Genomic DNA, 27,538 nt, shown 5'->3' on the forward strand with positions numbered 1-27,538 from the left:
TAGAGGAGGGCCACAAACATGGAAGTGCCATTCTTAAGATTTAGATGACTGGTTTCTAGACTTTGAGAATCCCAGGGGTTTTGGAACCAGTATCCCAGAAACAGACCTTGAGAAGGTTGTTGTTTCACAGGTGATTTGCCATGAAAAGGCTCCTGGAACCAGTAAGAGAGTGGGGTGAGTGCTGTAGGGAAAGGAAGAAGTCCCAGCCAGCCTGGAGGAAAGGTTGCCAGGGAGCTGGACTCTTATACTTCTGTACCCGTCTGTTTTGGACTGTGGGCTGGGGAAGTGGGAAGGAGAATGGGAATGAGGATCTTCCAGGAACATGCCACCCTCTGGATGAAGAGGCTCTAGGAGCCCAAGTAGTTCTCTGAAGAAGGCTGTAGGTGGAAGCCCTTAGCAGCAAAGCAAGGAGATGTGGAGGGTGGGCCCACAGAACTGACCAGGAGGTCTAAGTGGAGTACAGTAGAAAAAGTTGGCTATCATAAACTAACATAATAATAATAATAAAAATTAGAGAACTGATATAGGTTGTCAGATTATTTACATTGCTAAACGAGTACATATAAAAAGACAAACAAATGAAATACTAACATAATTTATCGTCACCATCACTTCATAAAAGAAACCTCAGTTTATAGTGGGAAATTGGCTAGATCAGATCTTAAAGAATGGTTGGCAATTTTACATGTATACATGTGCATATTTTCATGTATACCAATACGTTCCTTATTTTTCACATTTAGTCGTGGAACACTCTGCCACACGCAGTTGTTTGGGAACCATTGGACTGTACTGCCTGTGATTTTAATTGAGCACATGGTTTTATGCCCACCTTAAGAGTTAGCAAACGAGAGAGTGTGTTGGAGTGGCTCAGGAATTTGTTTGCAGGAAATGGACTCGTAGTCCCAGAGTATTCAAAATTTAAAAGCAATCTTTCCCTATTTTGTCTGGTTGCATTTTTTTGTTCAGTAAGTGAAGCAGACAAGTTACAGGTAGTTCTATAAGATCTCACAGTCTCCTGACTTCTTGCCTAGTGCCCGATTAAGAGAAAAGAAAACAGATAGTATACATGTCCTGGTCCTGAGGATAAGATCTTAATGTATGCTTGTGTAAGAGTCAGAAGTTAGGCTAGCACAGGGTTACACATTGGAAGGAGACAGGAAAAGAGGAGAAAGAAAATAATAAAATGAGGTCATATTAAAGGAACTGATTGGAATAAAGTTATTTGGGGATAAAACTTAGTGGTATGGATTTTTGAGTGTGAAAGCACTTAATTATATAATACTGAAGTCAGAGAAAGCAGGGAGAGAAAAAGTGGCTGTCACAGAGGGAATTTGCTGCCAAAGGAAGTTGCTTAAGCAACAATTTCACAAATTGGTCATGGTCTAGTCCTGACTTTGTAGGCCAAGAAGCATAATTTTGTTAAAGCAGATGCTAGTCAGTTCCAATTAGAGATGGGCTGCGAGGCAGGGAGTGAGTAGGTGTACTATGGAAATACTTTTCTTTTGTTTCTGTTGGTGTTCCTCTTCTGTCTCTTTACTTCCAGCTGATGAAATGAACAGTGTTGGCAAGAGAACCTTCTTTGTGCTGGCTACTAGATACGCTTACTAACCAGGCGACATCTTGGTTATAGAGAAGTTTTTTGCATCCATGGGCCTGGCTTCCAACCTAAATGCTCTGGAAAACTTGCTTTCTCTGGTTTCCATTGGTGAATGTCTCTCTTTCTCTATTTACCAGTTGCTTCTGGGGAGCCCTAGAGAAACTCTCTCAATGGGGAAGCAATAGATCAACATCACATTTGTTTCTTTGTTTCTAAGAACTGGACACATAGTAGGCATTCAGTGCAACCAACAGAGAAGTAAGTGGGCTGATGGAGAGAATGCTGTTGGTTACCATCCCAGAATTAAGTGGTGGGAGGTCACAGGCACATGGGTGGCTTAGTTTTTTATTAGGTGTCTGTCTTTAGCTCAGGTCATGGCCCCAGGATCCTATGATCCCTGCTTTGGGCTCCCTGATCAGCAGGGAGCCTGCTTTTCCTGCTTCCTCTGCCACTCCCCTTGCTGTGCTCTCTCGCTCTCTCTCTGTCAAATAAGTAAATACAATCTTTAAAAAGAAAGGATTTTTTTTTTGAAATTCCAAACTGAATTTTACATATGTGATACTGTAGATTTAAAATACACAGGACTTTGGAGTTTGTCAGATTTGTCCCACATACATGTAGAGAGTGTGTGTGAGCACATATAGTAAACAGTTTAGTAGCATGACTTAAAGCAGTTTAATTTCATTAACACTGCCCTGGGTCTAGAGGATTAAGAGACTTGGGGCCATCTCACAGAAAAGTGTGTGTGTGTGTACACCCACAGGTGTGCACATGTACATTTGTATTTGCTTGCTTGTTTTCAGTGACTAGATTTTAAGATTCTGGCTTTAGTTTTCTAGAATAAAATAATATGGGCATATTCTCTTATGGAATAAAATAGGTATCTTTCTCGTTCTGACTTTGAAATAATATATTCTAGTTTTATTAGGAAATTTTAAATAATTCATTTTACTGTAGACACCTCAGGATCAATTTGTATTGGTCTTATAGTTAATGTTAGTTTAATTCAGAAGGCCACAGACCTATAAAATAATTTTTTCTCTTTTTATAATTTTTGTTACTTTTCAGGTTATCAAGAAAAAATAAAATATAAATAATTCAGATACATGACAGCTTTTCTATTTAGATATATTTTAAAATATTTCTAAAAACTGATGATGTTGATATTGCTCTTTATGTATGCTGTCATATTTACAACTTCAGATATATGTATAAGTAAGTATATAATATTCATGCTACATAGAAGACACAAAAATGTTGTTATGATAGCATTAATCCTGGTATGTTTAAATAAACTAAAAAGGTTAAAGAAGTCAATTTAAAGCATCATCTAACTTGTGCATTTTGCAAGGTAGGTAGTGAGGACTTTAGTAGATTAATTACCGTATTATAATTAACCTTATTAAAATAGAATATTTCTGCTCTAGTCAGTGCTTTTCTTTAAGCTTACATTTGTAAATTTATAATGTAATTTACATGATAATACAGTTCAAAATAAACATGAAGAACACATTAGTTGTGTATTTATTTATTGCAAAGGACCTGGCAAAGGTGATTTCTACGTCACATTTTCAGTGTTTCTGTTAAGCCTCATAAAAACTTCCCACTGAAGCTAAGTAATAAAATAGACTGGTTTAGAGCATGTGTGTTGTAAACCAGTATGGGCAATTATTTCACAGGGTCCCATTTGGTCCTTATTTCCTAGACACAGGACATTCCTCTAACATTCTCTAATGTCATTTTACTGTGGCAACAAGTAGTAATAGTTTACTATTTACAAATAGTGAAACCATTTACCTCATGATTTTTGGAAATATACTGTCTGAAATTAGGAATGCATTTTCCCTTACCAACATGGTTTTAAATGATTCATACCTCAGTTCCTTGTACCTGTATGGGTAGCTCTATTTAACTGCATAGATTTACATAAGAGTGTTCAAATCAATTCTATTGTTAGAAACCCTCAAGATTTTTGCAGTTAAGCTCATGGGGTATCTAGGTCTAGCCTTCTTTTTGTCTGATGGGTTTTATTCCTCATTGTCAGGAGAGAATCAGCAACAGTAGCAGATACGAGGTGGTTATAAAGATTCTAGTGATTCCAAAAGTTCCTACTATAAGGATTAGTGATATCCTTATATTCCCATGAGCTTCTGCTATATGCTTTTATTCCTAAAGGTAGAAATTACTATATTTTCCTTTTGCATTCTCCAGGATGGTGCTGTATGCCCTTCTTGCTGCCATCTTGGCCTAAAGACCGTTAGGGTATGTGCATGTTGATGACTTCTACAGTTTTGATTCACACTCTTCTATCTATTTCAGTTTCTTAAATGCCTTGCTGTAATCAGTGTTTACTTAAATCTTAATAAGTCAGGCCAAGGAAACGAACTGGCAATGTATTAGAAAAAAAACTCATATGATTAGTAAATTTATGGAAACATTTTAAGTGTTACTAATAATCACATATAAATTATGTACCATGGCGATAGACTTATCATGAAATTACGTATTATTTTCAAAGATAAATAATGCTTTCAGTAGTCATTCTTTAAAAAAAAAAAAAAGATTTATTTATTATTTGGGAGAGAGAGAGAGCCTGTATGAAAGGGGAGGGGGAAGATGGAGAGGGAGGGAGAATCTCAAGCTGAGCACAGAGCCAGAGCAGGGCTCAATCTTAGTACCTGGATATCATGACCCCAGCTGAAATGAAGAGTTGTGGGCTCAAATGACTGTGCCACCCCGTCACCCCTCAGTAGTCATTCTTATATGCTATTGGCATAAACTTTGAAAGCAGTTTGTATTGAGGACTTAGAAACACTTAGTCTTTGACATAAAATCTGTATTAAAAAAATTCTGCTAACTAAAGTAATCAGTAATGGAAAGATGCTTATTGAAGTATTTTTTTGTGTTTCTAATTTTCTCTGATATATCTGGAAACAATATTAGAGAAATAGTTACTTATAACACATATATATGAATATTGTATATCTAACAATGCTATGTTACGAAGAATCTTTAAATAATTTTGGAAAGTAGTTTTATAAGGAGACTTATATGAAGAGATGGAATGTGAGTTGGGCCATGAAGAATAATAGATGGGCAGATAATTGCATATTGGGCATTTCAGTGTGGGGAGACAGCATGAGCAAAAACACAAAGGTGGAAATAAATTTATTATCTGGAAGATAATGATTATCTGACTGGAAAGTAAGGGTCAGTTTGGAGAAGTAGGAGAAAATGTTATTTACCTGATATGTGTTAGGTACTTGCTAGATAACAGAACACACACAGATGACTAAAAGAGAAAAAATGGGAATTTAGAGGAAGAACATATAAAAGCAACAGCTTCACGAAAAATTTGACAAAACTTAATGACTGGATAAAAGAAAATCAGAGATAGCAAACGTTTTCAGTTTGTATGACACTGATAACAGAAGTGGAAAAGCTGGAAAAGGAGACTCTGGTGCGACAAAGTGCTCTGTCTAGTTGGGTTAGGATATATGCACACAGCAGAGCTTTATTCATTCTATATGTCTTGTTTTGACTTTGAGTTTCTTTTTTTTTCTGAATGATGTTCTTCGTGTAGCTCTAGTTATGCCACTTTCTAGCTGACCAGTGTGAAATTTGCCAAAAGGAACTTTCTAGGAAATTATAAAAATAGTTTAAGTAGTCCACATTCTTTCAAGGTCTATGACATTTAATTAATTATTTTTTTAATGTACTAAAAACAGTACTTGTGTTTGATTCTGTTCATCTTATTTAATACCTTTGTGCGTCGCACTGTAACATATTGGGCATGGGGCCATATCCTTAAGATGACAGTAAATCTCATTCCAAAGTGTATTATAGGTAAGTTTCTTTCTTTGGCAGATGGGAGATTCTTTGGTCAGAGACACCGACGAAGGTGAATGCTTCCCAGGCTCGCCAATTTAAACCTTGTATTAAGCAGATAAATTTTCCCACAAACCTCATACGGCTGGAAGTAAATAGTTCTCTTCTGGATTATTACACTGAATTAGATGCAGTCGTGTTACATGGTACGAAGGACAAGCCAGTGCTTTCTCTCCAGACTTCACTTATTGACATGAATGATCTAGAAGATGATGACTATGAAGAAAAGGATGGTTGTGGCATGGACAGTCTTAGCCAAAAGTTTAGCAGTACTGCCCTCAGGGAAGGGCCAAATAATGGATATTTTGATAAACTGCCTTATGAGGTAAGCCAAAGGTAATCAGCAGCAGTACTGGACATACCACTGTACGTTTTAAATGTTCAGATATTAATGTTTATTTTGGTAGGTATCAGAGAAATACAAGCACTGGTAAAGGGTACATTATCTAATGTATTATATACAGTTAACCTTTGAACAACACAGGTTTGAATTGTGTGGGTCACTTATACGTGGTTTTTTTTTTTTTTTTTTTTTGATAGTATAGTACTGTAAATGCATTTTCCTTAGGAGTTTAACATTTTTCTCTTCTCTAGATTAATGTCATTGTAATAATATGGTATATAATAAATATAATACACAACTCTGTTACTCAACTATTTGTGTTGTATGGCTTCAAGTCAACAGTGGGCTATTTGTAGTTGACTTTTGGGGGAATCAAAAGTTATACATGAACTTTCAACTGTGGAGGGGGATGGTGCCCTGACCAGAAGAGGATTGGAGAACAGAGACTGTAAGAGATGAAATTGGATGGAGGCTCAGAGCTGCCTTGATGCCTGACTCCACAGAACACCATTCATGTAGATGACAGTGATTGAGACATCCTACCATTGACAGTGCACAGCCTGGATCAGAGAGGGCTTGTGGGTTTTACTGAGAGATTTGCATTTTATCCCTTCAGCCAGTGTTCCTCAGGGTATTCTGTGTCTTCAGGACACAGCAAAATTAATCGGGGGTGGGAGTGTCCTAGTAATTGAGACCTTATATAAATAACTTTTGGGAAAAAATTGGAGCAGATCCAAGATTATAGTTTCACACTCACTATCTTGTGTTCTCTTGTAGTTTTTATAATGCTTTTTTGAGTGGGAGAGAAAGTTATGGCATAGCTAACATTCCAGGAATTACCCATAATATGTAGTCATTTTTTGCACATGTCTTGGCTCACAATTAGAAAAATTGTCCAGGTGTTTGGCCTTCATGTAAATTTTGTCTTTTATATGTGTCATGGTATAAAAAAAAGACTGTACACCTTTTCTGCAGTCAGTAGGGAAACATCAAAGGTTTTATTTTATTTGTTTTAAAAATGAGAATAACACAAAAATGAGGCTTCTGGCTTAGTTTACTCTGCTGGTAAATGAAGAGTAGACCAAGAGGAGATCAGGGTGGGAGGCAGGGACACCAGTCACGAAACCACTGCTGTAATTGAGGGAAGAGATGTTGAAGCCTGGATATTGGAAGATTTGGAAAGGAGATGGATAGGAGAAATATTCCACAGATCAGAAGGTAGAAATTGAAAGTAACTAGTAAATGTTCATATCTAGATGAAGCAGAACATCAGAGAGACTTTCAGGTTTCTGGTTAAAATGACTAGGTGGAGGGACATGCCATTAATCATAAAACAGTGAGTGAAGGTGAGAAGGATATACTGACTTTGAGGTGCCTGTGACTCATCAAAGCATCTCAACTGGTTGAGGGCAGTAGGCAGTTAGTATTTCAGTTTGAAATGCAGGAGGAAGATCTGAGTTTATATTTGAGGGAGTCTACTTGAAAGAGGGGAGGGGCACCATGGTAGATAAAATTAACTGGTGAAAGACTGTAGAGTATGAATAAAGGGTCAAGAGCAGAATTCTGGGAATACTAACGTATAGTCCCATAGAGGAAGACCCATCAGAAAAGGCGCTTGGAATAAAGATGAGAGAGTCTTAAAAGCAAAGCAATAGGAAGAAAAGAGACATAGAAAACATAAAAAGGACATAGTCCACCCTGTTGCTGCAGAGAGCTAAATTACAAGTGCCCACAGGTTTTGGTTTTTGGGAGTCTTTGATAATCCTTTATGATTATTAGTTTAGTGGAGCCATGAACATAAGGTAAGGGATGAGAAAATCTTACCAAATTCGGTTAAGGCATGAAGGAAGGTGAAAGAAAGTTTATTCTGAGTGTAAGCAGAAAAAATATTTTTGCTAATATACTCTATGGGCTGTACCATGGAGAAGACTGTTCACCAGTAATGAGTTATCCTTGTCATCTTGACTAACACTTCACCCCTTTGTGGTGGCACTCAAAAAAGGTATATCAAAATGAGGGAGAGTGAATTATAGGAATTATCTGTGCTAACTTCCCTTCTGAAAGAAGAAAAGAATGGTGGAGGAAGCAGCAGGGTAGTAAGGTTTTTGTTTGTGATGCAAGTTGGGAGAGATTTCAGCATGTTTCTATGCCAAAGGGAAGGAGGCAGTAGAGAGGGAAACCTTCCAGTACAGGTCAGGGGTTTGATCAGTATAACAAAGGAATATGGAAGAAACCTGGAGAAAGAATCTGTAGTCCTGAGGACTTTAACTGGCTCTGACAAAAGCAGAACACCATATCAGTTAATGCTGCAGGACACTGAATGATCTCTCAGTGACTCAAAGGAGAAACTTAAAAAAAAAAAAAGTTACCCAAATTCCTTTAAGATAATCCAAATTATTTAAAGTGAAAAAAAAAAAAAAAACCCACCCCATATTTAAATATGTCAAGTGACACAGTGTTTCCATAGTTGAAAATAATTGGATTATTGGTAGAGTGGGTTTTGAGGGTAGATAGATCAATTATGTTTTGGGAGTCCTATATTCATTGTAGTATCAAATGATTCTTCATGCTAGGATGCCCCCATGTAAAAACACATTGTGATAGATACTAGATACTAGATATGTAATGATTAATGGATATTGTCTTGTAGGCCTGAAACCAGTTATCTCTTGTTTAATCAAAATCCCAAAGTGTTTTTTCACACATCAATGTCATGGTCTCAGTGACTTTTCGTTATTCCTTTCCTATTTTAATATTTAATTAAAATGTAATATTAAGTATTATAGAATGTTTTCACACAAAATACACATCTTTTAACATTGGTGACTTTTGTTTGGAACAATGCCAGAAGTTGCTGGGTGTTATTTAAATTGCAAATCATCTGGAAAAAGTGAATTATTGATCCTCTGATACAGGGATATATTTAATTTTTAATGCTTTTTGCACTAAATACTTAAAAATTCTCCTGATATAACTTTTAATATTGAAGTTAAAACAAAAGGATTTTAATTCATTCTACAGATAGTTAAGGTCCTACTGTTGCCAAGCCTGGATGCCTCTCATAGGTTCTTTCAAACATTTAAGAAACAGATAAATCTTGTATTATTCAGACTCTTTCATGGTATAAAGAGAAGGAAAGTTTTCAGCTTTTTTATAAAGCCAGCATAATATTGTGGCACAAAAAAAGACTACAGGACCAATTTTACTTCTGCAAACAAATACAATAAATAGAATTATTTTAAAAGATAATACAACAGAATCATTCAGGATGTATTCCTGGAATTCAAGGGTGTTTTGGTATTAGAGAGTTGTTTTTGGTATTAGAGAATTATAATACCATAGTACTAGGTCAAAAGGAGAAAAATCCTATCTCATCATAGCAGATACATTAAATTGGTTGACAAATGACAGCTGGATAGATATCCAAATTTGTTATCCATCTATGTTTAAAAAAATACCTAGTTAAGCCATTCAATAGTAATTGTCTACTACCAGATATTATTAACAAAAAGCTAATATCATATCTAATTATCCAACACTAGAAAAGCATTGTCCAATGTGGTAGCCAGTAGCCACATGTACTATTGAGCACTTGAAATATAGCTAGTCTGAATTGAGATGTGCTGAAAATATAAAATACAGGATTTCAAAGACTTCATACAAAGAAAAGAATAAAATATCACAGGAGTTTTATATTATTACATGTTGAAATGATCATTTTTAATATATTATTAAACTCTATTGAATTAATATCACTATTGTTTTGTCTGTATTTTTAACTTCTTTAAGGAATAATTGACACATATAATTGTATATATTTAAAATGTACAACACGATTTCATATATATATATACACACACACACGCACATTGTAGAATGATTACCAAGATTGAGATAAGTAATACATACATTACCTCATATCACTAATTCTTTTTTTTTTTTTTGCTTGTGTTGAAAATGCTTAAGATCTACACCCAGCAACTTTCAAGTTTACAGTACAGTATTATTAACTATAGCCTTTTGACTTTTTAAAAAATCTCTTTACATACATACATCACATTTGTGGCTCACATTTAAATTAAAGTAGGAACAAGACAGTAATGTTACTTATCATTGTTCTAGAAGCATTAGCCAGTGCTGAAAATATGAGAAGGAAAAGGAATAATTTTTGGAAAGGAGGCTATAAGATCAACATCGTTTGCAGGCAATATGACTATGTACTAGAATTCTTAGGAGAATAGACTAAAACTAATAGGAACAATAAGTAAGTTGGCAGGTTACAAAGTTAATAGATAAAAACCAATAGTGTTAGGAACTCTAGGAACATAAGAGATCATTAAATGATAAATCATACCATGCCCTTGTGTAAGAAGACACAATAAAGTAAAGGTGTCAGTTTTCCCTAATCTTTGTATTCAATGAAGTCCTAATTAAAATACAGAATTTTTAATTGTTTTTTAATTTGAAAGTTTACCTGAAAAAACATGAAAATACTCAGGAAAATTCTGGAAAAGCGATGGAGGGAGCACTAGTCCCACCAGATAATAAAGTGTATTCTGAAGCTGTGGGACTGATATTTGTGGGTCAACAATGAAGATAGATTCTCATTTGCAACCAAACATTCCAGTGCATTTCAATGTGTAAAGTCTATGAAAATTAGAACAAAACTCATTTGACTCAGAGTTCTATTGATATGAGAGAAATAATGGATAAACAAATACAACAGAATGGAGTCCAGAAACAGATCAGCATAAAAGAAAGAAACATTGGCAACTCCCTTGGCAAAGGGTTATATTTCTATAGTTAAAAAAAGAACAGCAAAAAAAACAAAACAAAACAAAAACAAAAACAAAAACAAAACAGTGCTATACTGTTTTTTTGTTTTCTTTTTCTGCTCTCAGAATGAGGAAATTTGTTGATACCAATGCTGTCTAGGTGACAAGAGAATGGATCCTTTAAAAAAAAAAAAGATTTATTTATTTTTAAGAGAGAGGGCTCAGGGAGAGGCAGAGGGAGAGAATCTCAAGCAGACTCCCCACTGAGCAGGGAGCCTGATGCATGGCTACATCCCAAGACCCATGAGATCATGACCTGAGCTAAAGCCAAGAGTCGGTCACTCAACCAACTGAGCCACGTAGGTACCCCTAAGGGGGTACTTTTTTACACTCTTTGTAGTAAATTGATGCAAACACTGAAGGGCAATTTTGTGTTTATGTCAAAACTTAAAAGCATGTAATTTATACTAAGGTATATTTACATCATTTGTGAAGATATATGTACATGTACATACGTGATATTGCAGTATTATTTGAGACAGGGAAGAAAAAACCAGGATCTACATCAGTAAGAAATCAGTTGAATTGTATATATACCACATCTATAAGAAGGAATGGGCTGGATTTCTCTGTGCAGATAAAGAGGTAACTACAAGATGGATGCATCATTAAATGAGAAAAGCAAGGTATAGAACAGTGTATATAGTATCATTCTTTTAGTGCAAATCCAAAATGGGATTTCATAAGTATTTATTGGAAGAGATCAGAAAAATGGTAAATGCTTATCAATGGAGAGAGGGTTCATTAGATTTGAGGATAGAAACTTTTCGTTTTCTACCTTTCTTCAGTGTTTGGGTTTTCTAATGTTTTTGCCCATTTTCTTTTGTTGTTTGTATAATACTTTACATTTCAGCAGTTTACATGTCATCGAAGTGATGAGATTTTAGACTAATTTTTAATTTCCTTTTATTTTCCTATTATAACACATATCTTTAATATTTTTTAAAGTACAGTTCAGTCTTAAGAGCAAAAACACCCCAGCCTTACTGAACACAATCTATGTATTAGTGAGCAATGCTCATATTTTATGTACCTTTTAAGCTTATTTTAAATATCACGTCACTATTTTGTAATTTTTTTGGCTAAAACAGTGTAATTATGTCCTGAAATTAATATTGGGCTTACATGGTCAAATAAACTGAAGAGCATCATTTAGGTTAAAGGGCATATTTGCAAAACAAAAAGAGTAGCTAGACAAATACACTGCGTTAAGCAAGAAATGCAGTATTCTCTTTCATCTGAAGATTTTTAACATTTAGCAAACATTTGATCTTTTTTCCTTTGTTTCTTGGTCCAGAATAGGCTATTTTTAGCAGTAGTTCTAGAAAAGTTAGTTTAGAAGCCCCAACCTGTTCACCATCAAAAACAAACAAACAAACACCAAATCTTGGACTAGTTCAAGGAAACTATTTTAATTAGAGCTAAAAATAATTTAGATTCCTCCTCTTACTACTTTTTGTATCTGTCTGCTGTTCCATCATCACTGCCAGCAGGCCCCTGTTTTCTCTTTCCTCCGGGAATTCTGTAACAGCTCCTTGACTGGTTCTCTTTCTGCCTCCCTGCCTCCAGTGGTATCCCCTGTGATGAGCTTTCCAAACACAAATCTGACCGTGTCATTCTGCAGTTTAAATCCCTTCAGGGGATTTATTGCCTTCGGAATAAATTCACGCTCCTCTGTGAGGCTCTTTGTAACCCAGTCCTTAACCACTAACAAGTCTTTCACTTAGTTTGGCTCTCACCCTTTAAAGCTGAGCCTTCCTGGTACAAGTATACTCTCCCTTTGCGGTTAGGCTGGTATCTTCCGGAGCAGCCTCTGTTCTTCTCTTTCAAAGCTATTAAAACATGTCATTGTGCTTACCAGGTCCCCTCTGGACTCTGCAAAACTCTGAAAATGGGAACTCTCATCTATCACCATGTTGGAGGTGTAGTAGATGTGCAGTTGTTGTTGAGTCTATGAAAAACTGTATTAGATTACCAAAATATATGTTTGTACTATAAAAAAAATGGGTCAATATGAGCCAATATGCTTTAAACAGTTTGAAATGTAATATATATTATCTTATGTAAATACGGTTTCTTCTGATTTGGATAATTATGGGGAATTGTGATTTAGTATGTAAAAATATTGTTATAAAATACATGATACTTTTGTTCTTTATTAGACCATATAATACACTTAAGTGATATTGTCTTTCAATCTGTTTGATGTAGCTCATTCAACTGATTCTGAATCATCTTACGCTACCAGACTTGTGTCGATTAGCACAGACTTGCAAACTACTGAACCAGCATTGCTGTGATCCTCTCCAATACATCCACCTCAATCTGCAACCGTACTGGGCAAAACTGAATGACACCTCTCTGGAATTTCTGCAGGCTCGCTGCACCCTCGTTCAGTGGCTTAATTTATCTTGGACTGGCAATAGGGGCTTCATCTCTGTTGCAGGATTTAGCAGGTGAGTGCCAAGCCTCGTTGCACATACTTTACCAGCAGGCAGTACTTACTATGGAGTAGTTTCCGTAATAAGAGTGTGAAAGTATCTACCATATACTTTACACAAATAAAAAGGAAATCCATTTTGTGTATCATCATGTTCAGAATGCTTCTATTTATCAAAGTGAGTGAGTTTCATCATCCTGTTCAGCTAAACTTCACAATAATATGAAGGGAAACTTTCCCCTTTACCTCCTTTTATTTAAATTTTTTTAAATCCTAAGTAACTTTCAACAGAGCTCCTTTTTTTCTTTCTCATATTTTCAGCACAGATGATTAACACATTTTATTTTTTTTTTTTTTTTTTTAATTTTTTTATTTATTTATGATAGTCACAGAGAGAGAGAGAGAGAGAGAGAGAGAGGCAGAGACACAGGCAGAGGGAGAAGCAGGCTCCATGCACCGGGAGCCTGACGTGGGATTCGATCCCGGGTCTCCAGGATCACGCCCTGGGCCAAAGGCAGGCGCCAAACCGCTGCGCCACCCAGGGATCCCCTGATTAACACATTTTAAAAACTATTTCCAAATCAAAATCCACCTCTCTAATGTGATTTGTCAGAAATGGAAAACAATTTATTATAGAACATTTTTAATTAAATCTTAATTACATGTGCAATACATCACCCAAATTTAGAAGCTCATTTAAACTAATTATGTTGAAAATGCAATTGCATGCTAAGTAGGCGACCACACTTGCAGACCTGCCCAGGTGTTTCTGCTCCTTTCTATTTAAGCATTTCGTTTTCTTACTATTAAATGTCACCTGTTAAACATTTGAAAGCTTACACAAGTGCATATTCATTTAGTAATGCTGTATTAATTTTGCTTATGATACAAACAGGTGTTTTTCTCTTAACCTTGATGAGGGTTATTCTCATTGTACATTACAGTATAATCCCATCATTTCATTAAGTTAAATAATGAAGGAGTAGAAACTTTGGGGAAATTACCTGTTATTTTTGATTAATGAATAATCTTCTATCCTGTTTTTAGAAGTTAAAAATGAGCAACCACTCTCCTTTCACACATCCTCAGTGGATACATTCTTGCACAGTGGTTTATGAATTAGAAATTAGTATATTGAGCCTTGTTTTCCCTTGACTAGACTATAAAAATAAAGATGCAGTTCCAGAAATAAATATTTGATGCCATAAGATTCGGATGAAATAATAATGTTTGGGATAGTAACAGTGTGTTCCAAGTACTAATATTGATAGTTTCTGTATCAAAATAAAAAATAAACACAAGCTGTAATGGCTTACAGCACGTTTTGAAATGTGGATGCACTGAGTTCCTTTCTTTCCCGCCAAAAACAGCCAGGGAAAGGAGTTCTTAGATAAAGCAGTATGGTATTGTGGGTCAGAGAGTACACAGGTTTTTTTTTATAGCATGTTATGTATATACAAAATGTTTTCTATTATGTAAATTTGCTTAAGAGGAGATATCTATGGTTAAAAAAATAGGCATTTCTTTTTTAGCTTGTGATTTTGGTGAATTTTTATAGAATCCACATTTTTAAAAATTGCTTGACATTTGACAGCTACCAATTGAAACAGAGCTTAATCCTTTCTACTTCCCCTTGCCATCCCCCACCCACTTCATTTGAATTTTTTCCTCTCTGCTAATAGGGCCAAGAAGAAGTGAAGCTAATGATGACTGTGGGTATTTAGAGCAGCTATGGATCATATAAGTCAAGACTGACTTAGAGTAACTATTGTCAGTAAGCATTATTTTACATTATAAGGACCTTCCAGGTATTTTAATTCCTCTTATAGCTCCTTCCTCGATGTTCCATAGTACTGGGAATTTATTGTTTATTTTCACCCTTCGTGCATAAGGAATTATAGTGAGTGTCATTGGCCATGTAAAGAGACATTTAACGTAGTTCCTACATCAGGCTACAGAAAAGATAAAGATATAAGGATAAACATGTAAACATCCTTCCTGTATTTTTATTAATAGAATAACAGGATGACAATTCATGAGTGTGGACTGTAAAGAAAACGTTGTAGTGAACAGCTGAAGTCCAGCTTCTTTGGCAAAATGTTGCATGTGACCGTGATATGATGACTAAAATGTAGCAGTAATATTAAATCATTGTTTCAGAACTCCCTTTATTTGACTCATTCTGGTGCAGGAACTGAGACCTAACTTGTGAGAAGAAAGTTTAGTAATGCTACTTTTTAAATTTTAGACTCATAATGGATAAAGATCTTCTTTTGCAAGATTAAAGCTCCAATCTACTTTCTCACCAGCAATTTCCTTTCCATTTTCAATTCAGCCATGTTAGTTGCTGTGGGGCTGTTTGAATAATCATAAAGGTACATACATAAATTTAACTTTTCCATATTTTACTGTAGTATTTCAGCCAGTAAAACTGAATCTTGATAGAATTCCTTTATGCATAGTCCTCATTCCCATTAAGAAAATAAAAAGTTTACATACCAGGGAGAGAGAATTCTTTTCTGGGTGGGAGACATTGGAGTTTCACCTACTGATTGCTGGTGGCCCCCTTGACTTGACTGCTGAATCGATAGTCATTATGGCTTGTAGGCAGCGTTCCCAGAATAAACAATAAATATTCATGGCTTGATTATTAATGAATAATCTATGAATAAGTATGGTCTATTTATGCTCATTACTGTGAATAAGACTTATTTATAATATTTTAAAGAAAAAAAGTACATTTTTAAACTAGAGCCCAGTGATGATCAGCTGCTGCTTTTGAGCAAGTCTTTGGGAAAAGTTTGATACAGTTTTATCTTTGTTGCCAAAAAACCTTTCCTCACAAGTTGGAACTGTTTAACTGGATTTCAAAGAACTTTTAGGAATTTATATTATTCAAAATAGTAGGAAAATAGGCTGAATTGGAATAGCAAGAAGTTAAAGTTTTAATCAGTTATTAAAATCCTATTCTATCTCCAGATTTGTGATTTGCAACTTCAGGTACTGCTCATGCATATCATTACTCATTAGAATTGCATCTTTTATAATTCCACTTTTCTTTTATAATACAGTTCCCTCAAGTCTTGGGTATTTCTTTGCCCCCCTGCCTGTTTGTGCTTTGAGGTTTAATCATATCACTCTGATGCTCAAAAAGCCTTGGGTTTATTTTTCCACTACTATGTTTCTTCGGAGAGTTGCCCAAATTAATCACTTTGATCTCTACTTCAGTTATGTAGATATTCTTACCCTTGACTCCTCTAATTGTTTCCTTCATAAAACATTCTTGGATGCTTTTTAGATTCAGGAACTTTATTAGATGTTTTGACACAGAGCTAAAATTTTATAGGATAAAGAGCTTATTGCTTATTTGTTTATTCAATTGCCTACCCATGCTTTATACAGTTGTCTCTTTTAGAATATCAGTTCCCAGAGACTTGAGATAATTTTAAGACTTTCTTTCCCCTGCCAACAAAGAGTTTTGTTTTTAATGGCTTTATTTTGAATCAGATGTATTAAATAAAATTCCAAATTTTATGAGATTAAAGATTGATCTTAAATATGCTGTTTTATAAAACTCACAGTCAGCTGACAAAATGTACCATTAGCAATCAGAAGCCATAGATGTTTATGTCTAATTCTCCCCTTACCTTTTATTTTCCCCCCTACCTTTACACATCACACAAGTTGAGAGGATTGGTGTCTTTTATTTTGATGAGTAAACTCAGATTAAATAATTTATTCATATGATTTTATTATTTCATTGTGCAAGTTTACCATTTAGTAAATTACTTCTTATGTACCTACATTACTCTGGACAAATTAATTCACCACATAAAGATAAGCCATTTATTTCTTTCCCATAGCAAGAGACCTAGTTTGGGATTATTCATTTGAAGTTAGATCTTCTCATAATACCCTCAATATCAAGAAATACATTGTGAGCATTCATACCATGGAAAGAATAGGCTGTAGGAAATGAAGCTGTAGTTCTCCTTTCAAGTGACTAGTATCACAATTGAGATGAATAAATGGATGACCAAGACAAAAACATGCATGTAATTATGCATTAAATAAGACTTACAAGAGGAGCATTAAGAAACAAGAGTTGTGTTAAGCTAATTGAGTCTGCTGTTACTTCTGCCTTCTTGAACTGTAGATCATGAAAAAGTAGATAGTGTAGATCCTGTAAGTTTAGGAAGATGCAGTATGGGGATATTGACCAAATAATCTGCTCAGAGTAAAAATATGCAATATTGAAAAAGAGAGGGAAAGTCAGAGAGGTAGTATAAGCATGATCATTATCTTTATTGTGCTTTCAAATTTTGTCATTTATTAAAACAATTTGGGGAGTTTTCTTTTTTTTTAAGATTTTATTATTTATTCATGAGAGATACACAGAGAGGCAGAGACACAGGCAGAGAGAGAAGCAGGCTCCATGCAGGGAGGCTGATGTGGGACTCCATCCCAGGACTCCAGGATCATGCCCTGGGCTGAAGGCAGACGCCCAACCGCTGAGCCACCCAGGCGTCCCAGTTAGGGAAGTTTTCTAGTCTGTTAACGAGTTGCTTTCTGCTGATTGGCTTGACATCACTCTGTACATTCTTTAGAGGAAAAAAGTTCAATAATGAGAGTAATGAGAAAAGAGGTGTTAAAGTATTCCAAGTCCAGCATGAGAAATAATTATAGAATAAACTGCTTAGCCAAATAGTGAAGACCTTCAAGAGATAAGGTGCCTGAAGATTTTGAGTTAATATACTCACTTAATTTTTGTAATCTGCAAATACTTGTAGAAGTATCAGATAAAAATAGAATAGTCTTTAGTTCTCTGAAACTCTACATCCATTTCTAGGTTGTAGCTTACAAAAATATGAAGAAGTACCTATAATGTTTATACTCAAAGTTAGGTAAAATTGTTAATTTTGTCGTATTTCTTGAGAGTAGTTTAACTGTAGTAAGGAAAAAATACCCTGAGTCCATAGAACTTAGTCTCTTCTGGAGTAGAGGAAAGTTAAATTTGTCAAGTGAATTTTCATAATTGAAAGGTACATTCAGTAAACTCTCATCAAATGTTTTTTCCATTCCTGACCTTGTGCTGTTAGGTTCACCAAAAATCTGTTTCAGTTGCCAAAGGATTTGAGGCAGCTTATAAACTCAGTATAAACAAATTAGTGGGGAAGGAAACTGTAGTTAAGAGGGAAAAAAAAAAAGTAGTGGTTGAGGAATAGAGGAGTCTGAATTCAGTTCAGTGTAGAGAAGATATGTCATCATTTAGTATACATTGCCTACCTTTGAAATGGATCCAGAATCCAAATATTGTGCACCACATTCAGTACTACCACCTGGATCCAGTGCACCCTCTTCTCTTTCCTGAATGTTGTAGTGGTGTCCCGACTGTCCCCCTGTTTATACTCCACTTCCCCTTCTGTCTGTTCTCTACACAGAAACCGGAGTGACCCTGCTAAAACACAAGGAGGTTGCGTTACTCGTCTGCTCAAGACCCTCTAATGATTGAGAATGCCCAAAGCCAAAGTGCTTATGGGACATATACTGAATGAACTGCCTCTTCCTCCTCTGACCTGCTCCTCATCTCTCCCTTACTTTGTACCTCCTGCATTAATCTCTTTATATTTCCTCGCTCTATATGGTGTCCTGCCTCCAGAGTATCCTGCACCAAAGCTGCTGCATTTACCCTTCCCTCAGTCTGGAATGTTCTTTCCCATACTTTGCTTTATTTACTTCCCATACTTGCTTTGGGTCTTGTTCCTCTTCTCAGTGATACCATTGATACTTCCTATTGCCTTGCCCTGCTTTTATTTCCTCCTCGACACTTTTTACTTTCTAATACAGTATTTGTTTTACTCGTTTACTTATTTATAGCCTGCCTCTCCTACCAAAATATAAGTAAGTTCTATGAGACCAGGGACTTTGTTTTGTCCACTAACTCCCATTAGAGTAATATCTGGGTCAAAATAGGACCTCAGTAAGTATTTGTTAAATGAATGAATGAACATGCTTGATGCAAACTGCAATTTAGCTAATTCAACTTAGCAAAGGTAACAGTAGTGAAACAGGTGGGCAGAAATCCGGGAGAAGGAGTAGCTTGAGGAGTGTTGGGGAATTTTAAGGAAGGGGTAGGCAGTTGTGTGAAATGCCACAATAAGTCAGGTAATTCAAGCACTGAAAAGAAAGGGCATTGAATTTGGCATTTAAAAGGAAAGGGCAAATTTTAGGGAGAACAAAACACATATTGCAGTGGATTAAGGATAAATGGTTGTTCAGGTATAAATAAGATATGTGAGTAATAGTTATTTTCAACATTTAAAATAAATTTGTAGCAATTGAATTTTTAATTGTATAATGTGAGTTGTCCAGGATTCAACTTTTATGTTTGTGGGGTGCTTTGACCTTTACCAATAGCTTCACATATTGTTTGATGTTCAAAACCATGAGGCAGCGTGGTGAGTGCTATTATGTAATTCTAGTCTGCGTTTTACAGCGGAGAAAGTGCTGAGACTTGGCTAAATGCCTTTTCCAAGGGCATATGCCAGGGAGTGGAACAGGGCAAAGTATTAATCTTTTGACTTAGAAGTCCAATGTTACTTCCTTTATTTTCATAAGTGATTGATTTAGTCAATTTTACTTTATATGTATACTTGAAAGCTAATTAATCCATTCAGGAAAAAAAAGATGTGGCATAAATAAACTAATGGCATGTTACTGATGTGGCCCTGTGATAGGCAAGAAAATGTCAAGAGTCCTAGACAGGGATGATTGGTGCACTTAAGTGTTTAATATGCTTAACTGATCAAGTTTCATGGATTCAAATATTCCTAGACTCACATTTAGTTTTATATTATTTTCAGATGATGATTATGGACAGGACTGTTGCCCTCATCTGTACTGCAACTAAGATAAATATTGTTATTACTATTCTGATATAGAGTTTTATGTCTGCCATGTTGAATTTTTCTGTGAATTATTTTCTGTGTATTTCTGCAATTGAATATCTTGTATTAATTTCAACATCAGTCTAGTAAATAGTAACAGTTACAAGGAACATTACAGTAGTACAGTTAAACCAGTTCAGATATTTCTTTAGTTGAGAGGAGGCTAGTCTGATTTATTTTAAGGTCATTTAATTAAAGCTTTCACCTTCTGTGTCGCATTCAAAATAAATTATCCAGAACTGGGTGGATATTGTTTAGGGGAAAATATCTTCTAAGAGGTTTGTTATGTTTTTGGTTTTTGACCTTACCAACTCAGATGTGAATTTTAGATAGAAGATATACATTCTCTGCTTTCTTAATTTTTTACTTAGCAGTAGCTCACTTTTTATATGATGGAAATACATCTTATCGTATCAAAGTGATTTATTTTAGCCTAATCATACCTATTTTGATAGGTAGTAAATGAGAATTTAAGTGAAACAAGTTTAACATTTTCTCTAATAAAAATGCATTCTTCTGAAGGTGTCTACTAAGAGTTGAGGTAATTCAATGTACTTGCAAAAATATCTTTTACTATGCAAAATTCACACGTAACATTATTTTTACAGGTTTCTGAAGGTTTGTGGATCTGAATTAGTGCGCCTTGAATTATCCTGCAGCCACTTTCTTAATGAAACTTGCTTGGAGATTATTTCTGAGATGTGTCCAAATTTACAGGACTTAAATCTCTCATCCTGTGATAAACTACCACCTCAAGCTTTCAACCACATTGCCAAATTATGCGGTCTTAAACGACTTGTTCTCTACAGAACAAAAGTAGAGGTATGAATATCACCATTCACATCTTTGCTAGTGTGATAGCCAACTGAATATTTAGTTGCCTGTAATTGCTCATGATAATATGCTTTCTGATTCTTAAATAGATTTTGATGCCACTTGAGTATTCTAAAATTAATAGAGCTGATTTAGTCATTTAAAAATTATTTAGAGTCTAATCTGTTGTTTTTATAATTACAGGAAAATGTTCTTCTCTATGTTCTTAAAATTTTTGTAATGTTGTTCATGTTTTCAGGTAAAGAATTAAGCGGTGAGCTTAGGTGAGCTGAAATGCTGACAAGGAATGAATTAGAGAAGGAGATAGAATGATAGTGTGCAGGAGAGAGGAAACCCAGTGGAATTTATCCAGGGCCAGACTTAGGAGTTAAATTAATTCTCAGTACCATAGTTTAGGAGTCTCATTAATGAAAAGTGGAATCTTTTCATGTATATTGATCTACTTCCATTTTTCACCAGTATCTCTAGGACTTCTTTCCAGGTGACTACATACAGCATTTGACTCTTTTCATTAACTGTGTAGTATAGGTTATACCGTAATCTGTTCCACCATTCCCCAAGTGAACAACGCTCAGGGTTTTCCAGTTCTTTTCCTTTTATAAATTATCTAGCAATAACATTCTTTTTTGCAGAGTTTTGCATACACCTACTGCTATTGCTCTAGAATAGAGTCCTGCAAATGGTATTGCTGGATCAAAGAGTGTGTGCCTGGGCCCCTGTAGTAAAGACTCACTTGTCATATACTCGTTTCCTTTACTCCAGTCATGTTGACCTTCTTTTTATTACTTGAACATTCTAATCTGGTCCCAGCTCATGGCTCTTGGCTTTTCTGCCTGCCTAGAATGTTTTTCCAGCTTATTATGTGGCTACCCTTTTCTTAGCTCAGTGTTCAATTCAAGTTTTTTTTTTTCAGAGATCACTTTTTGGACATTTATAAAAAGGTAGCCCTCTTTCTGGTTTCTTTCATATTATCCAGTTTTATTTCCTTCTTAGCAACTGTATCACTCTTAAGTGATTTTGTTTTCTTATTAATATCTGTCTCCTTACACTGGGATATAAATTTCAGGAAGGTAGGAAGGAGCATTGTCTGTCTTTCTCATTGCCATTTTTCGAACATCTAGGATGGTACTTGCTAAGATTGGTCATTTGATAAATGAAATGAATGAGTAAAATAACCAAATTACTTTTCCAAAATTGTATACCAGATACTTCCTCATTGTAGTGAACCCTTGACTGTCTCTAATGGTATCTTAGTCAATGTATTTAACCTGTGGTATTTCAGTTTTCTTTTCTCTAAAATAGTATAAAAAAATACAGATCTCAGGGCCGGGGCATTGTGAGAATTAAATCACATGTAAAATGTTTAGAGGGTGCCTAGAATATAGCAATCTCTCAATAAATACTAGCTGCAAAAAATAGTAGTTGGTACAAATAGTTTCATCATGGGGCAGTTTTGTGGTATGTTTTACTCTGTGGTAGGGAAAGTCTCATCTCTATTTTTACACGTTTGTTAATCCTTGTACATTCTTCTTCCAGTTGTATCTTTCAGCAAAGATTTTATTAAAAGTACATTCATTTGATTTCATTTTTCTCTTTAATACGGCTTCCATCATTCATGTATGCCTTGTTTTACATCCAAGAGCATGTTATAGTTTTCTTCACTTAGGTTTTATATCTTTCTGGTTAAAAGATTTCTCTCTTGCATTTTATAGTGTCAGATACAGTTTCCTCTTCTATTTAATTTTGATTGGTTATTGCTAGTTTAGAGTTTATTGTTTTTTGTGTATTTATTTTGTATCTGCTTACCTTACTGAATGCTCATAATTGTTCTAATAACTTTTTATTTATGCTTTTGTATTTTCTAATACAATTACATAATCTCAAAATTAATACTTTTTTTTGTTTTTCAATGATTAAAGTGTTGCTTCGTTAGATAGAACTTACTAAATATAGAGTCATAGCAAGTATACCGGTCTTATTTTTTATATAGTAGGAATTTCTTTAATGTTTCATTTTTAAAATATCTATACAACAAATATTTGTCTACCTATTGTGTGTCAGGCACTGTTTTAGGCACTGGAACCTTAGTATTGAACTAAAGACACAGTCCCTCATGCAGCTTACTGATTTTATATGTTGTTTGATACTGCTTTCTAATAAGTAATTTTTATCATCCTTGTTTGATTAAGAATATTTTATCAAAAATATGTATTATTTTTAAGGCTCCATTAATGCATTCATCTTTTTTCTTCTTTTATTTATCAGTATGATGACTTATGTTGAATAGTGACTCTTGTATCCCTACATGCTTTTAATTTAATACAGCACTAAGCTAATTTCCTAATATTTTGGAGCCAAATTGCATGAATTTGAACTCCAGCTCTATCATTTATGAATTATTACCTTGAGGAGGTTTCTTGATCCCTTATGCTTCAGCTTTCCCTTCTATAAAATGGAGATAAGAATAGTATGCATCACAAAGAGTTTTTGTGAGGATTAAATGATTTAATATTCATGAAGCGTCTGTAACAGTGCCTGGTTCATAGTAAATATTCTTTAAGGATTTATACTTAAAAATAATTTTTATATCTGCTTTCTTAAGAGCTGTGGTTTTCTTTTTTATGCTGTTTTTATCAGGTCTGAGGCTAGGATCATGACAGCATAGAACAATGATTTGGGAAACTCCCATTTTTCTTTCATCTGGCATCACTTGAATAGATGGAAATTAACTGTTGCAGAATTTACCTATAAAACCATCTGGGTATATAGCCTTTTTTAGTGGTAGATCAGACTATATACCTTTTTACAGATGTGATGTTTTTTTCTAATCTATGGAAGCCTGAAAGTATGAGTATAAGAGCTTCTGTTTAATAAAATATTTTCAATTTGGGGGCAAAATGTTTAGCTAGAGTTTAACTGGTGACCTGGTCGGGTAGAAAGAAGACTGATTTTAGTTCTGGCCCCATGACAAACTTAATGATCTAGGTTGAGTCACATAGTCTCTCAAATTCCTAGATTCATTTTTTTGTAAAATGAAAGGACGATTGTCCCTGAATGCCAGTTTAAAGACAATGTTAGCCTATGTTTTCATTGGTCTGTTGTGAAATGACTTACCATTTGTGAGTATAAAATTGTCAGCTGTCTTTTCTTGGGTAGGTCCATCCATTCTTAGAGTATACCATACCTTATTTTTACTGATATATTTACTATTTTATTGGCCTATGTATTATAAATCTGAGATCCTCTGAGCAAGATAATGCCACATTAAAATTTTTTTTTGTTATATTTAACTTTAAGAAGAAATATAGCAAAGTTAATTATTAAATGAATCTTCAGGAAGAAAAATAGGGGGAAAACCCAAGAAATTATATTAATTTGCTATGTACCTTATTTAAAAAAGATATCCCATGGGATACTTTTGAAATGTTCTATATTAACATGATCCAGGTTTTAGGAAATCATTAAGTGGTCCAGCTTTCTTTAATTTACCTTAAGAAACTGATAGAATATAACTATATAGTCCTTAAATCATTTTCTTTTATTTTTTATTAGTTTCAGGTGTACAGTTTAATGATCCAACAATTCTATACATTAGTACTCATCATGTTAAGTGTACTCTTAATCCCCCTTTTCCTTTTTACCCATCTTCCCATTCACTATCCCTCTGGCAACCCCCAGTCTGTTCTTTTTATTTAAGAGTGTTTTTCTTCTTTGTCTTTTTTTCCCCTTTGTTCCTTTGTTTTGGTCCTTAAATTCCACATATAAGTATATATATATTTTTAAAGTGTGGTTTATAAAAGACTGAGAAGATTTCCTATCTCAAGAGTGGAGATCTATATATATGTATCTAAGTCTAGATAGCATCAGCTCCAGCTTCCTTCAGTTACTTAAATATAGATGTAAAATCATATGACTCCACTAAATAAAATTTGTGTTGTAACCTACATTACTACCTATTAAAGTCTATTTTTATTAGTCCATTTGCTATAATATTACAAAAATAATTTATAAATTTATACAATTTTTCTGACACTGAATATGTAAAAAATTCATAAAATTAAATTTTAATGATTTACAGTTGACTTACAATAACATAAAAAATAATGCCATTTTAGTGACATAAGAAATTCGAAACTGGGAAAACTTAGCCAGGCAGTGTTCTCTTTTCCTACTTCTGAAAGTCTGTATTCAGTGCTCTCTACCTATACTCTGTTCACCTCTGTTGTCTTCTCATCCTTGGGCTCAATATCAGACACTGACATGGGTACTCAGTAGCTGACAGGAATAAAGGGAGAAGGCAGCACGATCCGCTGGGCTCTTAAGCAGGAGCTACTACAGTGGTATTCATATCAATCTGCCAACACCTCCTTTGTCACTTAAGCAAAGCATCATGTCACTACTTTTTTCTTCAATGCATGTATATTTCCTGTCCTGTTCTCAGTTGGTGGATGAAGAGCAAACAGGGAATAAGAAGACACAGTTAAGGGGTTTGGATTCTCTCTAAGCCTTCTACATAATTGTTGGCAGTACATTTAGATGTTATAAACTATTTTGAAAAAAAGGAACAGCAATTAATTTTAAATGCCTCTGTTGGCTTTAAGGAAATATACGAGAAGAAAAAGAAGATACAAATTTGAACTTCTTCGGAGAGTTTTTTTTAAACAAGGAATACAAATTATCCAGTGCCACTTTTACCCATTTTTCTAAATTCTACAAAGCTCTAAAATAAGCAAAAATTATTATTATAAAATGTTGAGTCTGTTATAGCATTTAACTTCAGAGAGGTCAGATTTATGATTTGGTAGAGTTACACTTTATGTGCCTATATATAATTTACACTAATAAACATACATCTGTGCCATTTTGTAAGACTTAAGTCAGTCTGTGTACATAGTAAACAAAGATTTAGGGGATATTGGAGACCTGGGTTTTAGTCCCAAAGTTTCGGAAAGCTTCCTAGTATATTATTTGCTGGCCTAGACATTTTGCATGTAATTTAATTCCTTTTTTGGAAGATTTTATTTATTTATATATATATTTGCTTATTTATAATTAATAAAAATTATTAAATATTCATTTATTTATATGAGAGAAAGAGAGAGTAGGAACAGGAAGGAGGAGTGAGGGAGAAGCAGATATCCTGCTGAGCAGAAAGCCCAATGCATGGCTCAATCCCAGGACTCTGGAACCATGACTTGAGCCAAAGACAGACACTTAACCAACTGAGCCACCCAGGCATCCATATAATTTAATTCTTTACACTAGTCCAATGAAAGTAGGTGTCACTCTCATCTTACAGATGATTAAATGAAGGTCCCAAAAGATTAGTAACTTTCCCAGTGGCACAGGGCAATAAGTTAGAGTTGGGATTTGAACCCAGATTCGGTGGTTTCAGTGTTAAGTTAAAATTATAAGATAGGGGATCCCTGGGTGGCTCAGTGGTTCAGCGCCTGCCTTTGGCCCAGGGCATGATCCTGGAGTCCTGGGATCGAGTCCCGCGTCAGGCTCCCAGCATGGAGCCTGCTTCTCCCTCCTCCTGTGTCTCTGCTTCTCTCTCTCTCTCTCTCTCTGTCTATCATAAATAAATAAATAAATAAATCTTTAAAAAAATAAATAAAATTATAAGATATATAAAAGCATAGAATGGTAGTTATTCTAATAACTTGGCTGCCTCTATTTTTTTAAGATTTTATTTATTTATTCATGAGACACAGAGAGAGAGGCAGAGGCATAGACAGAGGGAGAAGAAGGCTCCCACAGGAGGACTCGATCCCAGGACTTCGGGATCACACCATGAGCCGAAGGCAGACGCTCAACCACTGAGCCACCCAGGTATCCTGGCTGCCTCTATTTAAAGCATAGAGTTTATCTTACTACCTATTCCTTTTCTAGTTTGCAATTGGTAAGGAAGTACAACATTAGAACTAACATATACAATGTCATGATCCAGTATAAGATATAAACTATTAATTTATATTCTATAAATATTTTCTAGTTGAAACTACTACAGGGAAGTGGAATTTTGGTCTTTTATTTTTATTATGAACAAACTTACTTTGAAGTCTTAGTTTTGCATTTATAAATAAGTTATTTAAATTATATTTAGAAATATTTAAGTAATAGTTTGTGGAATCAGTACATAATAAACTGCTTTAAGAAAACAGTTTATATGGGATCCCTGGGTGGCGCAGCGGTTTGGCACCTGCCTTTGGCCCAGGGCGCGATCCTGGAGACCCGGTATCGAATCCCACGTCGGGCCCCCGGTGCGTGGAGCCTGCTTCTCCCTCTGCCTGTGTCTCTGCCTCTCTCTCTCTCTCTCTCTCTCTGTGTGTGTGTGTGTGTGTGTGTGTGACTATCATAAAAAAGAAAAGAAAAGAAAACATAGGCCAGTTCTCAATATTATACCATAGTGGACAGTAGCACTGGGACAAATAATCCCACAAATAATTCTGGTATATAAAGTGATGTGTTGTTGTTGATATCTAGTGGTGTGTTCTTAAGTGGTTAGGCATACCAGGCATATTATAGGTCTGATTACTCAATAAGACTGAGGACCCAGGAGGATGAAAGTATAGTAGGGTCAGAATTGCCTTACATGCTGGTAGGTAGATTCTGGTGTGCTGATGGGGCCCCTTCCTGAGCCCCTGGTGA

The 27,538-nt window shown here is 35.0% G+C and overlaps 1 protein-coding gene across 3 annotated transcripts in view; it reads left to right on the forward strand.

Moving 5' to 3' along the window:
• Positions 1–27,538, forward strand: part of FBXL4 (F-box and leucine rich repeat protein 4) — a 78,824-nt gene that overhangs the window by 20,556 nt on the left and 30,730 nt on the right. For all 3 annotated transcript variants that reach the window (XM_072831993.1, XM_072831994.1, XM_072831995.1), the window contains 3 exons: positions 5,468–5,813; positions 12,878–13,122; positions 20,662–20,875. In XM_072831993.1, coding sequence (XP_072688094.1) covers positions 5,468–5,813; positions 12,878–13,122; positions 20,662–20,875 — 805 coding nt within the window. The remainder of the gene's footprint in view (positions 1–5,467; positions 5,814–12,877; positions 13,123–20,661; positions 20,876–27,538) is intronic.

The sequence above is a fragment of the Canis lupus genome, chromosome 7, assembly GCF_048164855.1.
Source record: "Canis lupus baileyi chromosome 7, mCanLup2.hap1, whole genome shotgun sequence".
Taxonomy (NCBI): Eukaryota; Metazoa; Chordata; class Mammalia; order Carnivora; family Canidae; genus Canis; species Canis lupus.